The sequence below is a fragment of the Lolium perenne genome, chromosome 4 (genome assembly GCF_019359855.2).
Source record: "Lolium perenne isolate Kyuss_39 chromosome 4, Kyuss_2.0, whole genome shotgun sequence".
In the NCBI taxonomy this organism is placed as follows: domain Eukaryota; kingdom Viridiplantae; phylum Streptophyta; class Magnoliopsida; order Poales; family Poaceae; genus Lolium; species Lolium perenne.
In genome coordinates, this window is record NC_067247.2 from 277,133,389 (window position 1) to 277,154,110 (window position 20,722).

Sequence of the window (20,722 nt, forward strand, 5' to 3'; positions counted from 1 at the left end):
ACAAGTAATAGTATCAAGAAGGAAATAGAGCAGAAATTATGCTACATCCTAAATTGTTCTACAAGTAATATATCACACTCATAAACGCATATAATGCTTGCTCTGCAAGCTCAAGACATAATAACGGAGAAAACGAAACAATCCCTCTTCCACAAGAAACCCCAAAAATAAGGCAACGTGTAAAAGCTCCATTGTTTACTTTCTTTTTAAACAAGAACACGCTGTATTTTTCCCAAAAATAAACCCAAACCTACTTTGTTTGCCCTAGCGGCCTAGCCCACGACCACCACGACGCGTGACCACCACCCTTATAAATTCGCTCGCACCGCCACCGTCCCTTCCGATCCAGCCTCCTCGCCTCCCCCTCCCCCCCTCTCATCGCCGGCGCGCTACGCACCAACCGCTCGCATGGCACACCTAACCTCCCTCTCTCTCGACGGCGTCGCAATGGCGGACCAGCCGGTGGGCGGCGCCGGGCCGGAGGAGATTTGGCGGCGGCGACCCAAGACCAAGATCGTCTGCACCCTCGGCCCGGCCTCGCGCTCCGTCGAGATGTGCGCGCGCCTCCTGCGCGCCGGCATGTGCGTCGCCAGGTTCAACTTCTCACACGGCTCCCACGAGTACCACCAGGAGACCCTCGACAACCTCCACAAGGCCATGGAAATCACCGGCATTCTCTGCGCCGTCATGCTCGACACCAAGGTCCGATACCCTATACCTAGCCTCTGTCTGCATGCACCTAGACCTAGTTTTCTCAGTGATTGGATTGTCGCCGTAAGAACTCGATTCGATGTATATATATTTAATTTCCCTGAATTTAGTTTGTATCCATGCATGGATCGTAAATATTGTCAAATTTGCTACTTATTGTCTCATTGGTTGCTTCCATAAAAGTAACGGTTTGGTGGTTGAGTACCATGGTTTGTTTAACCTTGCATTATCATCATATGCCTGACAAGAAAATTTTATTGGATTTGAGCGAACTAAAATTTTATTCTCCACCAGACAATCCTTCCTGCTTAATGGATTGGTAGCTATGTTAACCAGGTCTAGCAAAATTAATTAGGATTCGTGATAAATGTTGGTGTTCATATTGGCTGATTATGATACGTCCCTTTAACACATTGCTTGTGCTGTATGATGTACACTGGTTGGTTACCCGGGCTTCTGTCATGTTCATTAATAATTGGCATGCTCTAACCGATTCCCTGAGGAAATCTTCATCGCTATGTTTGAATTAAAAAAGTTGTTAGTATGCTCAATAGTAACAAGTCCTTTGCTATAACAATAATCCCAATTGTTATATTGTCTACCGCACATAGATCATATCGCCATCCTGCTTGATTATACAGGTGGTTGTACTTATTTAAAATCTGTCTATAAGGAGTTAAGGACCCAGGAAGAGTCATAGGGAAAAATGTAGGTATGCTTCAGCATTTAGGATTGTGGCCTTTATAACAGATGCATATGTTTTCTTTTCTCAAGCTACAGGGTCCACTGGCTCATTTGCTGATTATTTAGCTATTAAGATATCATTATTATTTGTTCTAAAAATTATTATTACACTGTTGTATGGAACAATCAATTCATTCATGAAAGGATAAAGTTGCGAGCCAGATAAATTTGCAGCCTAATATCTATAAGGACCATGGATCAATATTAGGCAAATACTCTAGTTTCTAAAAATCAAGAACCAATGTCCTTACTACTCTAAGGAACCACACAACAATTGATGCGATTTACCTTATATTGCTCTGGTCTGTTGTTCAATTTAACTCTGAAATATTCCAGCAACCCTGTTTTGGACTTCTTCATTTTTCATGTTTCATTTGGTGATAAATAATTTGAATTGGTAGATGCTATATGTAGATTGAGTTAGTTTGGAAACGTGTTATATGCTAGATATAAATTGTGCCGTCCTATTCACAGGGGCGAGCCTATATGCAGTAATTCACATCAGTTCAGATGATTTCTATCTGTGTAGCTTGCCTGTCAGTTTTAACTTTATTGATGCTTACTGTGTGCCAAAATAACTTACCAATACTAACACCTGATTTCATGCATTTGTAACTAAATATCTGTTTGAACATCTTGTAAAGCAATTGTAGAACATGAATCATCCATGAGCTCTGCAATAAAAAAAAAATCTAAACTATGCCCTCTGCTGTGTTTGTTTGTACAGGGACCGGAGATCCGCACAGGCTTTCTGAAAGACGGCAAGCCCATAAAGCTGACTCAGGGGCAAGAGATTACCATCACCACCGATTATACCATCAAGGGCGATGAGACCATGATTTCTATGAGCTACTCAAAGTTGGCTGTAGATGTGAAGCCTGGGAGTACTATACTATGCTCTGACGGCACCATCACACTCACAGCGCTTTCTTGCGATACTGAGAAGGGTCTTGTTCACTGCCGATGTGAGAACTCTGCTCTCCTAGGTGAGAGGAAGAATGTCAATCTTCCTGGAGTCATTGTGGATCTTCCAACACTTACAGAGAAGGACAAGGTGGATATCATGCAGTGGGGTGTGCCAAACAAGATTGACATGATTGCACTCTCCTTTGTACGCAAAGGATCAGACCTTCAGATGGTTCGGAGTGTGCTTGGGGAACATGCTAAGTCAATCATACTTATGTCCAAGGTTTGTTCATCTCAGCAAGCTTGCATTTCTCTAGGTTGTAACTGTTTTCTTATGCTATCTATCTCTTACGTGCAGGTTGAGAATCAAGAAGGCGTTGCTAATTTTGACGACATACTTGCAAATTCAGACGCTTTCATGGTTGCCCGAGGTGATTTGGGGATGGAGATCCCGATTGAGAAGATATTCTTCGCTCAGAAGGTGATGATCTTCAAGTGTAATCAGCAAGGAAAGCCTGTTGTCACTGCAACCCAGATGCTGGAGTCGATGATTAAGTCTCCCCGGCCTACACGGGCAGAAGCAACTGATGTCGCCAATGCTGTCCTTGATGGAACTGACTGCGTGATGCTTAGTGGTGAGACAGCAGCGGGGGCATATCCAGAGTTAGCAGTGCGGACAATGTCCAACATCTGCTTGATGGCTGAGACATATGTGGATCATGACGCTGTCTTCAAGTTGATTAACAAAGCAGCCCCAATCCCTATGAGCCCGCTGGAGAGTTTGGCATCATCAGCTGTCCGGACTGCTAATATCTCCAAAGCCTCGCTCATCTTGGTACTCACCAGGGGAGGTACAACTGCAAGGCTCGTCGCCAAGTACAGGCCAGCCATGCCGATACTGAATGCTGTGGTGCCAGAGCTGAAGACGGGCAATGACTTCGACTGGACCTGCAGCGATGAGACTCCTGCAAGGCAGAGCCTCATCGTCAGGGGCCTGATCCCAATGCTGAGTGCCGCCACCTCAAAGGCTTCTGACACCGAGGCCACGGAGGAGGCCATCAGTTTTGCCATAGATCATGCGAAGAAGCTCGGCCTCTGCAAGGCAGGAGATTCAGTCGTTGCGGTGCATCGTCTCAGCGCATCATCTCTCGTCAGGATCTTGACAGTCGAGTAGTGTGAGTTGAGGTGGCCTCATGGGGGCAAATTTTGTTAGGTCGTTATCGGATCCTTATTAGTATCGTTTTGTTGGCTCGTCCCCTATCATGAGTCCTATATTACCTATGCAAACTTCGTTTTTATGTAAGAGTTGACGAGTCCATCGTTACGTATCTTATTAGTAACTCTTGCTAAATAATACTTCTGCTCAATATATGTGCCATGTCTTCCAGTGTGTTTGTTTGATGATGCGTGGCATTGAGGTGATGCGTGCCATGTTTTTGAGATACTTACTAGTATATGCAGAGACATTTTCGTGAAAATTCTTAGAACTAAAGAAAGTGCAAATTGCAATTATCAATGAAGGCGGCTGTGAAGAAGGCAGCGTATAGAATTCAGCAAGCTTTGAAGTCCGAAGGAGATAAGAACACCTTGTGGTCGATTGAGACGTGTAAACTCCTATGCTGATGAAACCTCGGAAGCATACAAATCAACCAAAACAGAGCTGTACGGTCATCTTTGTTCTTATCTTGGCGTCGTAACTTGGCGGATCACAAACTGTCTGTACAGTACATGATCATGAGCGCACTGCACAAACCTGCAATTTCATCCTTGAACAGACAATTAACCAACGATTACAAATTTTCAACCAATGAACGAATTCACAAACGTACGACAGCAAAGATGCTACACTACACAGCTAGATTCTCCCGTGGTTCAGTGTCATCTTGACGACGACGACGAGGAGCCCCCGTTCCATCTGCGCGAGAACAACCGGGCAAAAGGACGAGCAAGCCACCGCCGCCTGCCACCACTGCCTCCTCCGTCGTCATCGCCGCCGCCTTCGCTTGCACTCCCGGCACCGGACGCGCTTACCATTTCCTGATCGCCGCCATTGGCACTGCCGGCCGGCTCCATGACCGCGGCCTCGTCCGTGGGCAGCTGGTACCTGCACACGGGGCAGGAGCTGTGCGTCTCCAGCCACGGCACGATGCACTCGTCGTGGAACCTGTGCTTGCAGGGCATCTCCCTGGCCTCGCCGCCGACCTCGAACTCGTCCAGGCACACCGGGCACGTGACGGCCGCGGCCATCTTGACCGTAGGCATGGCGGCCACGGCCTCCTTCTTCGCCGGCAGGGTGCCTTGCCGACTCGGGTCGGTCTCCGCAAGGTACTCCAGCAGCAGGTCTAGCCCGGGCCCAAGAATCAACTCACCTAGCGTCAGTCCAGGGCCCCTGGCGGCGCCGCCGTTGCTGCCTCCACGGTCGGTGGGGCTAACCAGCACGAGCCGCTCCAGCGCCGAGTCAGGCGTGTTTCCGTCGGCTTCGCCTTCCCGTAGCGCGTTGAGCAGCTGCAGGAAGGCGAGCTGACGGTACTGTCTTCGCGCCAAGAGCGTGAGGTCGCCGACGGCGGCGGCGTCGCCGGCATCGGGCCCGTAGGAGATGCCGAGGAGGTCCATGAGGATAGGCGGCCACGGCGGAACAGCTTGGTGCTCCGGCCTCGCGCCCGCGTCGTCTGCGCCGGACTCTGTGGTGGCGTTGCTGCTCCGCCGGCCGTCGGCCATCTCCTCCACGAATCCGGAGAGGCAGCGCGGGCACGTCACGACCTCGACGCCCAGCTCTGGCCGTACGATCAGCGAGCACATGTGGCAGTAGTATCGGCACGTCGCACCGGGCTCTTCCTCCATGATTTTCTCCTGAAGTTCCTATCTGCTCGATCGATCGAGAACTGCATACAGGAAAAGAATTTCGCACCATGAGTTAGGCGAAGACGCAAAATTTGGCCGAGTCAAGACTTTTTATTCTTCTTCCAAAATTAATTAGCACGGAGGATGTTCTCCTGCCTGAAAGAGAGGTTTCCCCTTTCCAAAAGAAAGGATATTCCCATCTTATTATCCTCTGCAGATGAATGGACGCACGACCTACCGATTCTTTGCAACTTGACACATCAAGTGCACATAGTACAATCGGCACAATCCTATGGCAAACATAACTGGAAGATGGGTTGAAAGAACTTACCAGCTATAAACAGCTCGAGCTTCTTCAAGAACACACCAGAAATTGAGATGGTCTCGATGTCAAGAGGAACAAAACCGAAGGAAGAAGAAGAGGCGAGCAAGAGGAAGAGGCGTGCAAATGAGGGCGAGATATGTATATGAAAGGCAGCTCGATCGGGTATTACTAAAAACTTGTGGGCGACTCGGGACAAATTGGTGGCTTCTTGTTCTGCACATCGATCGCCCCGGCGGTTAGTTATGTGTGCGTCGACGTACGTGTTGATTGTTGCTTAGCCCCAGCGGAGAGTTCTAGTCCACGGAGGTTATTGCTAAATTTTGTAGAGATGATAGAGCTTTCGCTGCTGTCATGTCGTCGGGGTGGGCCACGCAACGTAACGTAACGTGACCAAACCGAAGAACGGGACTGGTATCCATGGAATGGAATACAGAAGGGGGGGTGACGGCCTGACGGGAACGGTTTTGACGAGTTCCCTCTCGCAAAGCTGGCGTATCTGTGACGAGGGGCATGGCGTTGGCCAGATCGATGAGACTGAAGAATGCATTCAAGGCACGAGGATACCACCAAAGGCCGTGATGGTTGACGTTCCAGAAATGTGCACCATCGGACTGTTGAGCCTCTGAGGATAATTGCCATGTGGTCTTGCTTTGTTCCCTTTTTCGGTGTGTGTGTATATATAAAGTAGCCGTTTTCTATTTTCTCGAGAGTAGTGCGGTGTATACGATGAAATGATCGATCCCCTAGCTAGCCCGTTTTGTTCTTGGAACTATCAAACATATGCTAGCATTTTGATTAGTGTATTTCGAGTGGATGGATTGTTTATTTTCACCTAGCTGGCCAGCATCACATTTTTCAGATATCAAGAAATCAACACAAACTAATAAATACATGATTAATTGATACTCCATCATGTCTCGGGCTAATTAAACATGTTGCATATATCCTCTGTTTAGTTACATGCAACGTTTGTGCTCCCTCCGTTCACAATTACCCTGCCTTTTAGGTTTAGTTAAAGTCAAACATTATCATCACAATAGATGAGAATGTTCAAAAACCAGCAAGAACTAGTCAGTCGATTTTGGCGCTTTCCCTGAATTATTTCAGAGCGAGCAAGAGGAACTTGGGCATTAGGTGTCATGGTTGGATAAAACCAGCAGAGGACTATGTGAAGCTGAACATTGATGCCGCTTTTTCTGTGGAGAATTTCTCAGGAGCTGTAGGAGCTGGCAGTAGAGACGACCAAGGCATCTTCCTGGTAGGGTGTTGCGGTACCATACCGTATGTTGCTGATGCAGCGACGGCAGAAGCAATGACCCTTCGGCTGGGGCCTACTCTCACAGGGGAGGTCGGCTGCAACCGGATTGAGATCAATAGCGACTGCATGGAGGTTGTCGACACGATGCTAAATGGAGGAAATTCCATTGGTAGTGCAGCAACAATTTATGAACAATGCTCTTTCTTAGCTCGTAATTTACTCATGTTAAAGTCTCTCATTGTCCCAGAGAGAATAATGTAGTAGCTCATATTTTGGCTTGTAAAGCGGAGGGACCTCAGACAGTTACTTGGTTTGAGGATCCGCCTGATTTTCTATTGAGCCCCTTGACAAACGATGTAATTGTACTGTGATGTGAGAACAGCAAGTTCTTGACGCATTCTTTTCCTTACCATGGTACCGAAGGGGACTGGAAGGTTTTAAATGAGGCGGCTTGCTTGTTCATTAATATAAGTATGTTTTACCTCAAAAAAAACTTTATAAATTTTAACTACAAGTATAGGAAAAAATATTAATACCTAAAATATAGAATTAGTAAAATTAGAATCATCTTAAAATATATTTTATATTATGTAAATATGAAATCATAGAAATTGATATTTTTTACTATATCTTTGATCAAACTTTAGAAACTTTGACTTTAACTAAAGCCAAAACGTAGGGTAAATAAAAACGGAGGGAGTATTAATTAGGGATTTCTATTTTCGTGCCCTCAGGTCCTTAGTTGTACTCAGTTTTTCCCAGCCCCTTAGTTTTTCCTCAGTTTTCCCCAAGCCTTTGTCTGAAACCCGCAGAAGGAGCTCGGACGGAAGGAATCCAATTAGTTGAACGTTCTGACGTGTGGGGCCGCGTCGTTTGTGGGGCCGCGTCGTGTGGGGCTGGTAGGAAGGGACCGCATGGGACATGACGAGACCATGTTTGGTTGTACGTGAGAGCTGGGTTTTGTCTCTCTCAGCCCAAATTGGTATTTTTAAGAGCACCTTTTACCTTCTTTCTCTCTCTGTCTTTTCCACCAAATTAGTATCGAATCTAGAGAAGTTTCTATTTCTGTCTTTCTTCAATTATTTATGCCTTTTGGTCCTTGTTTTTGCCCAATATGGCAGCAATTCTAGTAGCAAATCTAGAAGCTAGTATATTTTAAATTCACAACAGCATAATCAGAAAACTAAGTATAATACATAAACTGCATACAACAGCCAAAAGCAGCCAATAACGTTGTTAATATTCACGACAAACTAAGCTGAAAAAATACAAGACGCACGCAATGTAAGGCCAACATGAAGATTAGGATACCCTAGGATGAATGAATTTGTTCTTCATTCCGCATATATTTCTTCGTTGCTCCATTCGTGCATTATCCCAAGGAAATATTCATTGAACTCCTTCCGTCTACAGTGTGCAGCCAATACATCCTCCAAACGGTATGGCCTTTGTTCATTTCTCAGACCGTAGTTTTCTATTCTATCCACAAGTAGTAGATGCCAGGTCGAAGTGTCGGGTGCACTCTGGTGTCGATGGAGATACACCGGATATAATGCACGAAGAAGGCATGACTGCCAATGTTACTGACCGCATGGAGAGAGCGACTCTAAGTATTCACACGGTACACCAATGGTTGGTCCTCCAAAAGCATGTTGTCCAACAACACAAGCAGCATATCACCATCCGACTTCACAAGGTAGAACTTGTCATTTCCAAGTTCTGGAAATGAAATTAGTGTCTCCATCTTGACAGTGCTCGCGCGCTGCTCCAACTGTACATTGGTGCACACTAATTGTCCGTCCCCAGAATTGTCCACAGCTATTGCATACAATTCACCATTGAACGGGGTAATGCAACGCAGAGAATGGTGCTCGATCGAAAATCTTCCTTCTCCCCAATCTTCATGTATATCCTTAGTTGGAGTGCTCTCATTGACCCAAGCAATTCCATCCGGGTAATGTGCAGAAACGAAGACCATAGTCGGGGATTTCATTACAGCGACTGAATCCAGAAAAACAGATGGCATCTGCGCCTCAAACATAGTGTTCAATGTCTTTGTGAGTGGGTTCAGAAGCCGTATCTTGTGCGGCTGGTTCTTCTGGGCAAGCACGATGACGCCACGGCAAAAACCGACGAAGTAGTATCTAAAATATATTGATGAATATAACATTCAGCACTAAGATGTTTAAGATTGAAAATAAAAATAGATTAACCCTATAGATATGGAGGAATTTGAACCTTGCATGAACTTCCGATAGATCTATGGTGACGTAGCGGGATGTGCCGAGTTGGAGGAAGGTGAACTCAGCGGCGCGTGGAAAGGCGTGGTCTACCATGATCCATTCATACAGGTGCACGTCGGGCTCAGGTAAATCTGAGCGCCAATTTCTACAGACTTGCCTCATAGCAGAGTAGGTCTCCACGTACTCCTAGTTCGCCAGTAAACATTCGCCGATCTTGTGAAGTGGTCCGTCAGCCATGAGAGAGGCCCAGTTCACGGAGGCGACGGGCTCGGCGGCGATGGGCTCGGCAGTGACGGCCTCGGAGGTGACGGGCTCAGAGGCGACGAGCTCGGGGGCGATGGCCGCCGGCGAATTCTTCTTCTCCATCGCCGGCAGGGGAGCGCCCGTACGGCGGTTGGGGTTTTTTCCTTCGATTTGGAGAAGTTGATGGGACGTGAGAGGCGTGGTTTCGTGCGTGAGTGAGAATGAGACGTACTGTGTGCGGAGGGAGGGAGAGAGGGGCTTACGCGTCCTAAATGCGACCCACCTCCTGCGCGTCCACTATTGCACGTCTGCACCGCGACACGTGTCAACCATTGCACGTCTTCCACTTCTGCACTGCAACACGCGTCCCCGAGTCTAACCCTGGAAATTTAGACATACTCAGGTATACCCTCGAGTCATATACTAGCATTTTTTGTGTGCTCATTTTCCCCTTGAGTGCCAATACTGGCTAGTGCAATATACTCAGTTTTACCCTCAAGTGGCTGGTCAACAGAGAGTCAACAAATGGGATTAACTAGTTAAATGAGTCATTTAGTGTGCATAAAATTCCAAAAAAGAGTGGCACTTACTCATGGAGTCTTCTTACGCGAGAACCATAACAATCATAGATAAATCAAGTTTTACCAGAAATTGCCACTTCTCAAATTACCTAGTAGCTATGAAGGTGCATGGTTTTCCACAATAAGCCCTACCAAAAACAGCTTTCCCCAAAACATACTTTGTTTGAATGAGGCCATAATTTTCACACTCATATATATTTGTATTGCAAATTGTTTGAGGTAGGCCAAGATGGGTTTCATTGTACAAAACACGCATTTTTCATTTTTTAAATCTCATATTTGAATCCCTTAGTCTGTTTACTACTCACTTGCCCTTGGTTTCTTGACACTACTCAGTTTTGCCCTCTCCCTTCACAAATTCTCACAGACGCCCAACATTGTCCTGATTGGTCTAGCCCATGTCACACGGATCGTGCCCGCCAATCGTTGATCGTATGATCTAACGGGCATGATAACCTCTATCTCTCTTTCTGGTCGGGGCCACCACCCTCTCTCTCTGTCAGCGGTTAGCTTCCACCTTCTATGTATGCTAAAGGGCGGTTACCCAGTACGCTAAAGTTTGGTTTTCCGCATTTTTTTCACGAGCTAAATTATAAACTCATTTAGGCATTATTTTTCACGCAAAAATTGATAAACAATCACCGATTTGTTGTAGACATTACTTTTCACGCAAAAAATGATAAACCATCACCGATTTGTTGAAGTCATTACTTTTCACGCAAAAATGATAACCCATCACCGATTTGGTGTAGCCATTACTTTTCACGCAAAAAATGATAAACCATCACCCATTTCTTGTAGATATTACTTTCCACGCAAAAAATGATAAACCATCACCGATTTCTTGTAGCCATTACTTTTCACGCAAAAATGATAAACCATCACCCATTTCTTGTAGCCATTACTTTCCACGCAAAAAATGATAAACCATCACCGATTTATTGTAGCCATCTCTCCGGTCTTATTTAATTGACTCAAATTTAGTATAAAGTTGTACTGAATCTGAGTCAACTAAAAGTCACGATAAAAATGATAAACAATCACCGATTTCTTGTAGCCATTATGGTAAAATGATAAACTATCACGAATTACCATTTCTTTTAGGCATTACTTTTCAAGGTAAAAATATAAACTATATCACGAAGTTCCATTTCCGTCAAGATAGTCCGCATTACTTTTTTGTTGAGATATATACGCACACAACGGTCATCTCCTCCTTAATTTATTGTCTAAACCCCACAATGGTCACCTCCTACTTAATTTATTGTATAAACCCCTACAACGGTCATCTCTCCCTTATAAACACCCACAACGGCCATCCCTTATGTCAATAGGTTCTGCCTCTCTCTTCTTCGTTCACATACACTTGATCCATTGTCATGGCTTCCACGTCTCGTACGCCGACCGGAAGGGGAAGGGGAAGGGGCGGCCGTGGTGGTGGATCATCATCATTGCCACCACCACCATCAACACTGTCATTGATCATAGATGAGTTCTTCATCGTCGTCTATGAAGACCCTTTGGTCAGGAAGGTACGTACGCGTTCCCACATATATGATGCATGTGCTTAATTATGGGCATGTTCTAAAAAACCTTTAATTTTAAACGATCTCTTTGCAGACACTCCCAAAAAAATTTGCGGACTATCTTGACGGCTAGGAGCCAGCTAAGGTGTATCTGCGAGCAGCTGACTGCGGTCCTCGTCTCTGGACCGTGGAGGTCCTATTTGACGGACAAGGTCGGATGTACCTCGACAAGGGCTGGGAGAATTTTTCCATCGCGCACGGTGTGGATTTCGGCTGCTTCGTACACTTCAAATATGAAGGCGATGATGTTCTCACAGTGAAGGTGTTCGACGGAACAATGTGCAAGAAGTACTACTACTCGGACGACGAAGATACTGACGATGAAAGCGACGACGACGTGAAGCCATGCATCCATCCCCTTTTGATAAGGGGATTATGACCAAGAATATATATGTAGCTTCATATGCATCGATTTAGAGATCTAGATATTTTCTATATATTATGCATGTAAAAAATAATATGGCAATTTCCACCATGATTCGAGCACCACAGCCTCCAAACGATGCCGATGACGATATCGTCATGGTCAGAATGGCTATGCTCACTGCCACTGCTAGGTCACCGTCGGGATGCACCATGTTTAGCATAAGATTCACTTTAGATTAAGACGCAAAAATAGTCACCTGCCATTGGCTGAGGCGGCCCCATAGAGCGTCTCTATATGATATTCTCTAAATAAATAGACGACTCCATCGGTCATTGGCTGCGGAGGCCCCACAGAGCGGTAATATATGATTTTCTCTAAATAAATAGACGACCCCATTGGTCATTGGTTGCGGTAGCCCCACAGAGCGGTAATATATGTCTTTTCCTGAAAAATAGATGACCCCACTGGTCATTGGCTGCGGCAGTCCCACAGAGCGACAATATATGTCTTTTCCTGAAAAATAGACGACCCCACTGGTCATTGGCTGCGGCAGCCCTATAGAGCGGCCCCATTTGTCATTGGCAGCACCACGTATACAATCACGAAATAAAACGGCCCACGCGTCAGCGACAGATGGATGGCTACCCGTCAGCACGAGACAGTCAGAGAGGAACTGCCCTATGTGCAGCCCCACCCATCAGATTAACGGTAACGGTAAGGCCTCTGACCTGATGGCAACCCTCTCGTTCGAGCATCTGCGAGGGGTTTCAAACTAGAGGGAGGGGAGAAATGAGGAAAAGTTAAGAGGCTGGGGGGAAATGAGCACAACTAATGAACCAGGGGCACGAGAACAGAAAACCCTATTAATTAATAAGCACCATTGTACAAGGAACAAACCAAAACCATTCTTCTCCAGGAGAGATAATGGTCTTGTAATTTAAATAATCAGCAGTGGCCTTGTATATAAAGACAGAAGGGGTGTATCTATTGTGCCATAAAATTTCGGACTCAAAGTCAATATGTACTCATTTTATGATAGCAAAAGTCCAATCCCACAAATTCCAACTGTAGCCCCTAAAACATAGCACCTATCACCGTGGAGCTACCTATTTATTGTGTACGATCAAAATATATTATTATTTTTCCTCTGGTTTAGTTCAAGCATCAATATTTATTGTGCACAGAAACCATTTCCAAATCCACACATTCAAAACCACAATTAAGTTTCTTTTGAGAATTTAAATGATGAATAATATATATAACTGTTCGAGATACACATCCTTAATGATAGGTTTTCAAAAAGATTTTTCATGTCATTCCGATTTAGGTTCGATTTGGGTCCCTCTGTTTTTTCCTTCCCTCCCGGTCATTTTCCTTGAAATGATAAAGAATCAGGTATTTAAGTGCTTATTACTTGTAAAAAAACTAATTTTGTGATTGATAGTTCACTGTGGTACTCAAATAAGTCATGTTTTCTACGCCTTCCCCAGAATTGTTCATACAAGATGCACAAAATACTAGTGAGCTCCATGAAGCATCCAAAATTGTTCCACAAGATCATATCAAGGTTCTTCATGTGCTTGGATGTGTTCAATACTACAATGTACATGAAGGAAAATCTATAAAATATGTGGATTACGCCATCAGTAGTCCTCCTCCCTCGATACATATCCATCCTCTTTATCATAGTCGAATTCCTCTTAAATGTTTGTCACTCTCAAAGACCCTGTCATGAAAAACATCAATGATGTCATGATGTACCATAGAGTCTCATGCCATACCATTTTGTGGGACACCTCACCATTTAAAAAACAAGCTTGAAGAACAAAAATGATTTTTCTAGAAACTTCATTACTTCTTCCAAAACTTTGGACACATGAACTCGCTTATATCTTATGGATTTAAAAGGTATTCACAAAAGTGGCCTAGAAAGGTACATGTCATCAGCAAGATCGCATCACATATTTTAAGTTACCACGCCTCAAAATCTATCGCCAGAGTCATCCCTAAAGTTAGTTTGTAGAAGAGTTGTGATCGGTGAAGGGTCTATATCATTGAGAGTACCTCAAGATCACACAAGGATGACGAAATCTAGAAATATTGGGATGCGAGTTCAAGAATCATGGTTGTCCCATACACATGTCATGTGTACTCGTTCCACTTCCAAGTTTCTGGGCAAATCTTCTACCTCCAATTCATGTAGTCCATGCAACCAAACATTATGGGAATCTTCTTGATTTTTTAATATCTAGCATCCTTGGACTAGCCTTAACATTAGGTGCCTTCAAGTATATTTATCCTGAAATGCAGCAATCGCGAACCTAATAAATTTCTTAAAAATACCGTATACCAGTGTTCTCCCCAATCTCGACAATTTCATCAACAATATCTGATGGAACACCATATGCAAGCATGAAAATGACGAAACCACCTTCTGTAGAGCAGAAGCACCAACAAGTCATACTTCATTTTCTTTTGTTTGAAGTAGTCATCATGAGCCTCAGGATCCCTAGACATCATGAACCACTTCCAAAAGTATTTTGGTGGGTACATGGGACATTTGTTGAGCATCGTTTTCACAAGATAAATATTAATTGCAGAAGTATAATGTGCACACTTCCCTTTCCTCATTCATGCTCAATTCTACAAGTATGGTAGTGCAATGTAGTGGTCCTTACCAGACTTGTCATGCTACTATCACCATTGTTCAAAGAGGTTATCATTGTTCAACATGACCATCTTCACATTTGACTATCATGAAAATTTGCCAAAAAATCACATTTAACATGTACAACATCCATAGTTAAAACATTTGGATATCAAGAATTAACAAGGTTTTCAATAATCAGCCACCAAGAAAATTGTTTTCCTTCAGGAGGCAAAATTCATCTCCTACACAATAAAAAACATGCAGATTCCTTCAAAGAATGGTTGCAATCTCAAACTTAGTTGTTCAAGGAGTGTTTTTCTTTTTTCTTTGTGGTTTTGTTTTTGTTCCACAAGAGATTCTCTATCTTCTTTGTAAATAACTTTTTATTACAATAATACAAAAATTGTAGTGGGTTTTCCTGCTGTTTCACCCTAAAAATAGTTTAAACATTAATTGCATACTTCCTTATGGGAAGTCGTTGATGTTGTGCAAAGCACACCATTGGGAAACCCCAAGAGGAAAGTATGATGAACACAGTAGCAAGTTTTATCTCAGTAAAAAACCAAGGTTTAATCAATCAGTAGGAGAAAGAAATCACTTCTGAAGGTGTTGCTAGCTGACTTTTGGCAGGACGCACTACTAGCGTTAGCAACAACGTGGAACCTGCACACAACACAACCAAAATACTTTGCCCCAACTTACAGTGAGGTTATCAATCTCATTAGTTTTACTGAAAACAAAGGATTAAACGTATAGTGTGGAAAGAGATGTTTGTTTGCAGTGAAATAAAGAAAACAGTACTTGCAGTAGATGGATTTATCATTGTAAAAGAAAGGACCGGGATTCACAGTTCACTAGAGGTGTCTCTCCATAAAGATAAATAACATGCTGGGTGAACAAATTACAGTTGGAAAATTGACAGGATAAAGACCATACATGACAAGATGATTAGTATGAGATTCATTTGAACATTACAATATAATACATAAACCGTAATCCAATTGCGTCTATGACTAATAATACATCTTCCAGTTAGCGTACGCACCCCTTTCAGTATTAAATTGCAAGCAAACGATTATTGCATTAGTAAAGTGTGTAAAGTAAACAACAGAATTATCCTTGGATAAAATATTGTTGTTTTCTCCCTAGTAGCAACAACACGTCTACAACCTTAGAAGTTATTGTCACTCTCCCAGATTACTAGAGGCATGAACCCACTATCGAGCATAAATACTCCCTTTTAATTTCAAAACCATATACTTGGCCAGAGCATCTACTAGCAACAGAGAGCATGTCAACACCCAGATTTTTAAGTCCGGATACCTATTATGTCATACATCGCAATCCCAGGAAATTGTTGTTGCGAGGCATAATAGTTAAGTATCACAGTCATCATTCATTACAAACCATAATGTCTTACAAATTGGAATCACATGATCCATATTACACGAATAGTTGATCTAATGATCAACGAACAAACATAAGTACATAGCGGAAGCGTAAGATACAAGGACTCTCTAGTCCACAGGCCAACGCTTGACGTTAGAAGCTCTTAGTTGTGGTAGACGTCCTGCTGATCGTCATCCTCGTACTGCTGCTCGGCTTCATATTCTGGCCATTTGAATAGCCAGGGACAAAGCCGTGAGTACTTTAAGTACTCGCAATCTAATACTAATGTAAGTGCTAACATTACTATTGAGAGTGTTCTAAGCTCTAAGTTTATTTGCATAAAGCCAGTTTTAGTTGATAAACATTTTTGTAAACCACTCCTCCTGTGCTAACTAACTCAAGTGGGAACATTAGTGTCATTCCCACAACTCTGTTGTGATTCAAAATTTAAAGTCACCGTTCAAGTTCAAGTTCAAAATCACCAGTCACATAGATATAAATTCTGATGACGGAAACAGTATGGCCTTTCCAATTGTCCATATCCGCGGACGCGGCTATTCGAATAGTTCTACACTCTGCAGAGGTTGCACACTTGTGCCACAACATTTGATTACATCCGTCAGGGATAAAACCCCGAATAATCGTAACTCAGTACGCGGATCATCAACCGTTAACCTTTCACTTACACACCCTAGTATAGGCACCTCTCCCCATGAGCTTGGCCTCCCGGTGAAAACCAACTGTTAACCCGGGAACTGCACAGGGCTTGGCCGTACAATTCACCTCAATTCACATCATTTCTCGACAACGGAGGCAGCCTCAAGCGTAACCCCTATGACGTGTGTTCAGAGGAAACCCATACTAAGACACAAAAATTTCCAGCTAAGCCTTACCCATAATCAGGTATTGTGGGGGTACTCAAAAATTGGAATGGTATAGCATCCAACTCAATCATCAGTTTTAGTCATTTCACCAAGTCAAATTCATGTCATATTCACCTTCAAAATCTTTCAATGGAATGACTCATCATTCCAAGGTTTTCATCATTATCATTTCATAAACACATATTCCCATCTAGAGTAGTCATTTTTAATTTAGCACTAGCATCTAAGTATGAGGGGTGCTAAGTACTTTGCTTTGCTTCTAGGCTAACTTTGATACTCTTGTACTAATCCAATACTATCCAAGTGAATCATAAATCAAAAAGTACTTTGATAAAACAAAAGTAATTAGAACTTGTAAAGTAAAACTGGGAAGTAGGATCATAAACATTAAGTAAATGGGGTAATGCCTTGCTCATGGTGAGCTTTGCACTTTGCAAGAGTATTATCTTGCCTTGGTTGGGGAATTGGTCAAAGTGGTCTTCTTCTCCTTGGAAGTAGACCTCCTCCTCCTCCTGGTACTCCTCGGTACTAGCGTCTAAAATACGAATACGGGGTACACAATCATCATACCAAACTAATTTACTAAACTAGGCACACTCATGAGCTACACACTTTAAACTAGCATCACACATTATTATTGGGTTGGTGGATGTGTTCTTCTTATCATTTAAGAAAAATAATTTCCTCTCAATATCTTATTAGGATTTAATTTCTCTTATGCATAATATGTGACCTAGGTTGACCCAAGTCAACCTCTTCACACTTACCATTTTGAGAAAAAAGATTTAAATGAGGTGAGCACCTCATACCATTTAATTCTAGCATAAACAAAGATTTAATATCACCAACAATTCCTATGAGACCTAAATGACCAGAGTCTCTACTTCATTTGGAATTGGTGGTGACATGATTTAAATGAGAGAAATACTCCCATAAGATTTCTTAATAGTTTTGGACAATATCTTTGACTAGAAATAGCCATAAAGTCATTTAATTCAACTAGGCCATGATCATTCAAAGTAAGCATGGCATATTTTTGGATAAACAATTAGTATAAGTGAAATGTGAATTATAGGAGTTGGAATTAACTGAAAAGAATTTATGGTTGATTTTTAAGAATTATTCTAAGGCAGAAAAGTCCCTGCCTTGTTTATTTTGTCACTTTAATTCTACAACAGATCTAGGGTTCAAACCAGTGGCATTGTGTAGATAATTTCACAAGGTTTCCAAATATATAAAATTTGCAGAATTTGGCCTAGTAGATTTCTCCCTATTAAATTTCAAAGTTTGCATCAGATTGCGGTATTTCTCTATTTTTCAAATTTGAATTCAAACCGTGGGCTGGCGGGAGATCTTAACGGGCTAGACAGAGAGGAAGGGAGTTGGGCCGGCCCAGCAACACAGCGGGCCAGCTGACAAGGTGGGAACCACCTGTCAATGGGTTCCAACGCGCGAAGCGGTACGCGAAAGGAGGGCCGTGCGATTAGAAGAGGATCGCACGGTGGAGGGGCGTCGTCGTCGACGGCGAGAAGGGGACTCACTGGCGGCGGCGGTAGGGGGTCGGAGCGGTCGTCGGAGCTCCGGTGAGCGTCGGAGTGGTGCGCCGCGTCGTTGTCGAGGACGAGGAGGCTCCTGGGAGCAGCGGCGTGTCCTGGGGTGGCCTCCTGCTCCGGCTTGCTCCGTGTACTGGCGGCGGCGGCGAGCTTGCGATTGGTGGTCTCCGGCGGCTAATCGGTGAAATTGAGGTGGCGAGGAGTGCTGTGAGGATGAGAGGAAGAGAATGGTGTGCTCAATTCGGTGGGAGAGGTCCTCCTTTTATAGGAGCGGGAGGTGGCCACGGCGCTCAGCTAGGGTCACCGGCGTCGTCGTCGTTCCAATGCAGCGAAGAGGCAAGGGATGGGCTGGTCTGGTTGCTGATGCAATGGTGAAGCTGACGCGCTTGATCGTGGCGCGGCAGGGTCTCTGTGGTGATGGTGCGCTTGATGGGAGTGCTCAGGCCATGGCGGACGGTCGTCGTCGTGGTCGTCGCGCCTGGCGTTCCCGCGGGCCAATGAGCTTGTCCAGGCAGTTCAGGGACTTGTCCTGCGTCGACTGGCGCTGAGAGGAGGGGTCGAGGTGGCGCAGGGACGTGGGCGTCAGTGCGCTCTGGCGCGTCCAGGGTGAACGCCATGCGCGCTCTGGCGCGGCATGGGCGAGTTCTGGGCGTCCCTGGGCGCTCGTGTTCTGGCCGTTGCTGTGCGAGAGAGGGTCGTGGCTTGGACTGGGCAGCATCAGGTGAGTGTGAGGGAGGGGATTGACAAGGTGGTGCATGCTGGAATTGACCATAGTGAGAGAGAGCATGAGAGAGGCATGCCATGCCACGACATGGAATGTTTTTGTCAAGTGGGCATGCTCCAGTGCTTGGCAAGTTGATGAGAGGGTGCAGGGAGGTGAGAGGAAGCTCCAGTGCTGCAGGGTTGGCCAGAGTTGGACCAAGTCCAAGGTGAAAAATCAGTATGGGCAACAATCTTTACTCTGCCTGCAAGGTGTTTGTTGTAATGCCCGCAAGAAAAATAATTTCGAATTTTGCAAATATTTTTGGTGGGTTGTAATCATATTTTAATTGGAGTAGAATGGTGGTGGTTTGGTTCAATTTGGAGTTGGTTTGCAAAATTTCATTTTGCATATGATCTTGCATATGCAACTTTGTTCCAACTTTGCTTGCTTGCCATTTGAATTTGGGACAGAGTTTGAGGTGGGTGTCTTGAGCAAACTTGTAGTCCTTGATGAGATCTTGGAAGAGGTACAAAGAGTTGGCCAAGTGTAGAAAAAGAAAATTGAAAACCAGGGGCTCAAAGTGGGTATCTTGCTGAAATTTGCACAAGTGACCATAATCACATGTGAGCTCAAATTTGATTCAAATTTGATTTGAATTGAGTTTGAATGTTTCCAAAAGTGTTAATAAGTGTTTAGTATCCATTTACAACCAATGGTGCAAACCAAAATGGTCTAGATTAAAGATTTGCAAAAATGGCATAGGCCATATGTGGGTGTGAAATTGATTTTTAGAATTTCTTTTCTATTTTATTTTTATTTGACTTTGGATGATCAAGTGATCATTGCTAGGGTTTTAGAGTGAGAGTAAACACATAAGCAAGCATCATGGCAAAAGCACACTCAAATAATTTAATAAGGTGAGCTATATGCATAGTCCTATATGATGAGAAAAAGTTTTTGTTGGCTCTGATTTTTGGATTCTTGAATTCTCTCTCTTGTTTCCTTTTATTGAAACTTGGGATGTTACAAACCCTTCCCCCTTACAAAATATCTCGTCCCGAGATCTAGAGAAAACTAGGTACTAAAGAGATCTGGGTATTCCTTCTTCATGTCTTCTTCGCGTTCCCAAGTTGCTTCTTCTTCGGTGTGATTACTCCATTGTATCTTCACGAACTTGATACTTCTGGTGCGGGTGGTCCTGAATGCTTCTTCAAGGATGCGAATCGGCACTTTGCGGTAGGTTAGATCCTTGTTGATATCAATGGCTCTGTGGTCGATGTTCTTGAACACTTCAGTCTTCTCCGGCACTTCTAGGCACTTCCGAAGCAGTGATATGTGAAACACATTGTGCACGGCGGACATTTCTTCCGGTAATTCCAGCTGATATGAAACTTCTCCTCGGCGACTCAGAATTTTGAATGGTCCGACATATCTGGGGGCGAGCTTTCCTTTGAGTTGGAATCTTTGCATTCCTTTGAGGGGTGAGACTTTGAGATACACAAAATCTCCGATCTCGAATGTCATCTCTCGGCGTCTCTTGTCGGCATAGCTCTTCTGTCTTGACTGGGCGGTCTTGAGGTACTCGCGGATCTTGTGCACCTTCTCTTCGGCTTCGCGGAGAACATCGGGACCGAAGACTTGACTATCTCCGACTTCCGACCAGTTCAGAGGGGTACGGCATTTCCTTCCGTACAGGGCTTCAAAGGGGGCCATCTGTAAGCTGGCTTGATAGCTATTG

The 20,722-nt window shown here is 44.2% G+C and overlaps 2 protein-coding genes across 2 annotated transcripts; one reads left to right on the plus strand and one right to left on the minus strand.

Moving 5' to 3' along the window:
* The first annotated feature begins 342 nt into the window (after window positions 1-342).
* Window positions 343-3,748, plus strand: LOC127295483 (pyruvate kinase, cytosolic isozyme). Its single transcript, XM_051325441.2, has 3 exons — window positions 343-702; window positions 2,183-2,644; window positions 2,720-3,748. The coding sequence occupies exons 1-3, from the start codon at window positions 409-411 to the stop codon at window positions 3,533-3,535; spliced, it is 1,572 nt and encodes a 523-aa protein (XP_051181401.1). The 5' UTR covers window positions 343-408; the 3' UTR covers window positions 3,536-3,748.
* Window positions 3,749-3,958: 210 nt separating this feature from the next.
* LOC127295484 (E3 ubiquitin-protein ligase SIRP1) lies at window positions 3,959-5,928 on the minus strand. The gene is made up of 2 exons (XM_051325442.2): window positions 5,534-5,928; window positions 3,959-5,243 (listed from the first exon to the last, which is right to left on the minus strand). Exon 2 carries the CDS (start codon window positions 5,200-5,202, stop codon window positions 4,240-4,242), a length of 963 nt encoding a protein of 320 aa, XP_051181402.1. The 5' UTR covers window positions 5,203-5,243; window positions 5,534-5,928; the 3' UTR covers window positions 3,959-4,239.
* Window positions 5,929-20,722: the final 14,794 nt, after the last annotated feature.

Bases quoted from the DNA above. Each gene is read 5' to 3' on its own strand.
- LOC127295483 (XM_051325441.2), top strand. From the start codon at position 409: ATGGCACACCTAACCTCCCTCTCTCTCGACGGCGTCGCAATGGCGGAC. The intron at 703-2,182 runs GTCCGATACCCT...TTGTTTGTACAG, and splicing joins CCGTCATGCTCGACACCAAG to GGACCGGAGATCCGCACAGG. The intron at 2,645-2,719 runs GTTTGTTCATCT...TCTTACGTGCAG, and splicing joins CAATCATACTTATGTCCAAG to GTTGAGAATCAAGAAGGCGT.
- LOC127295484 (XM_051325442.2), bottom strand. From the start codon at position 5,202: ATGGAGGAAGAGCCCGGTGCGACGTGCCGATACTACTGCCACATGTGC.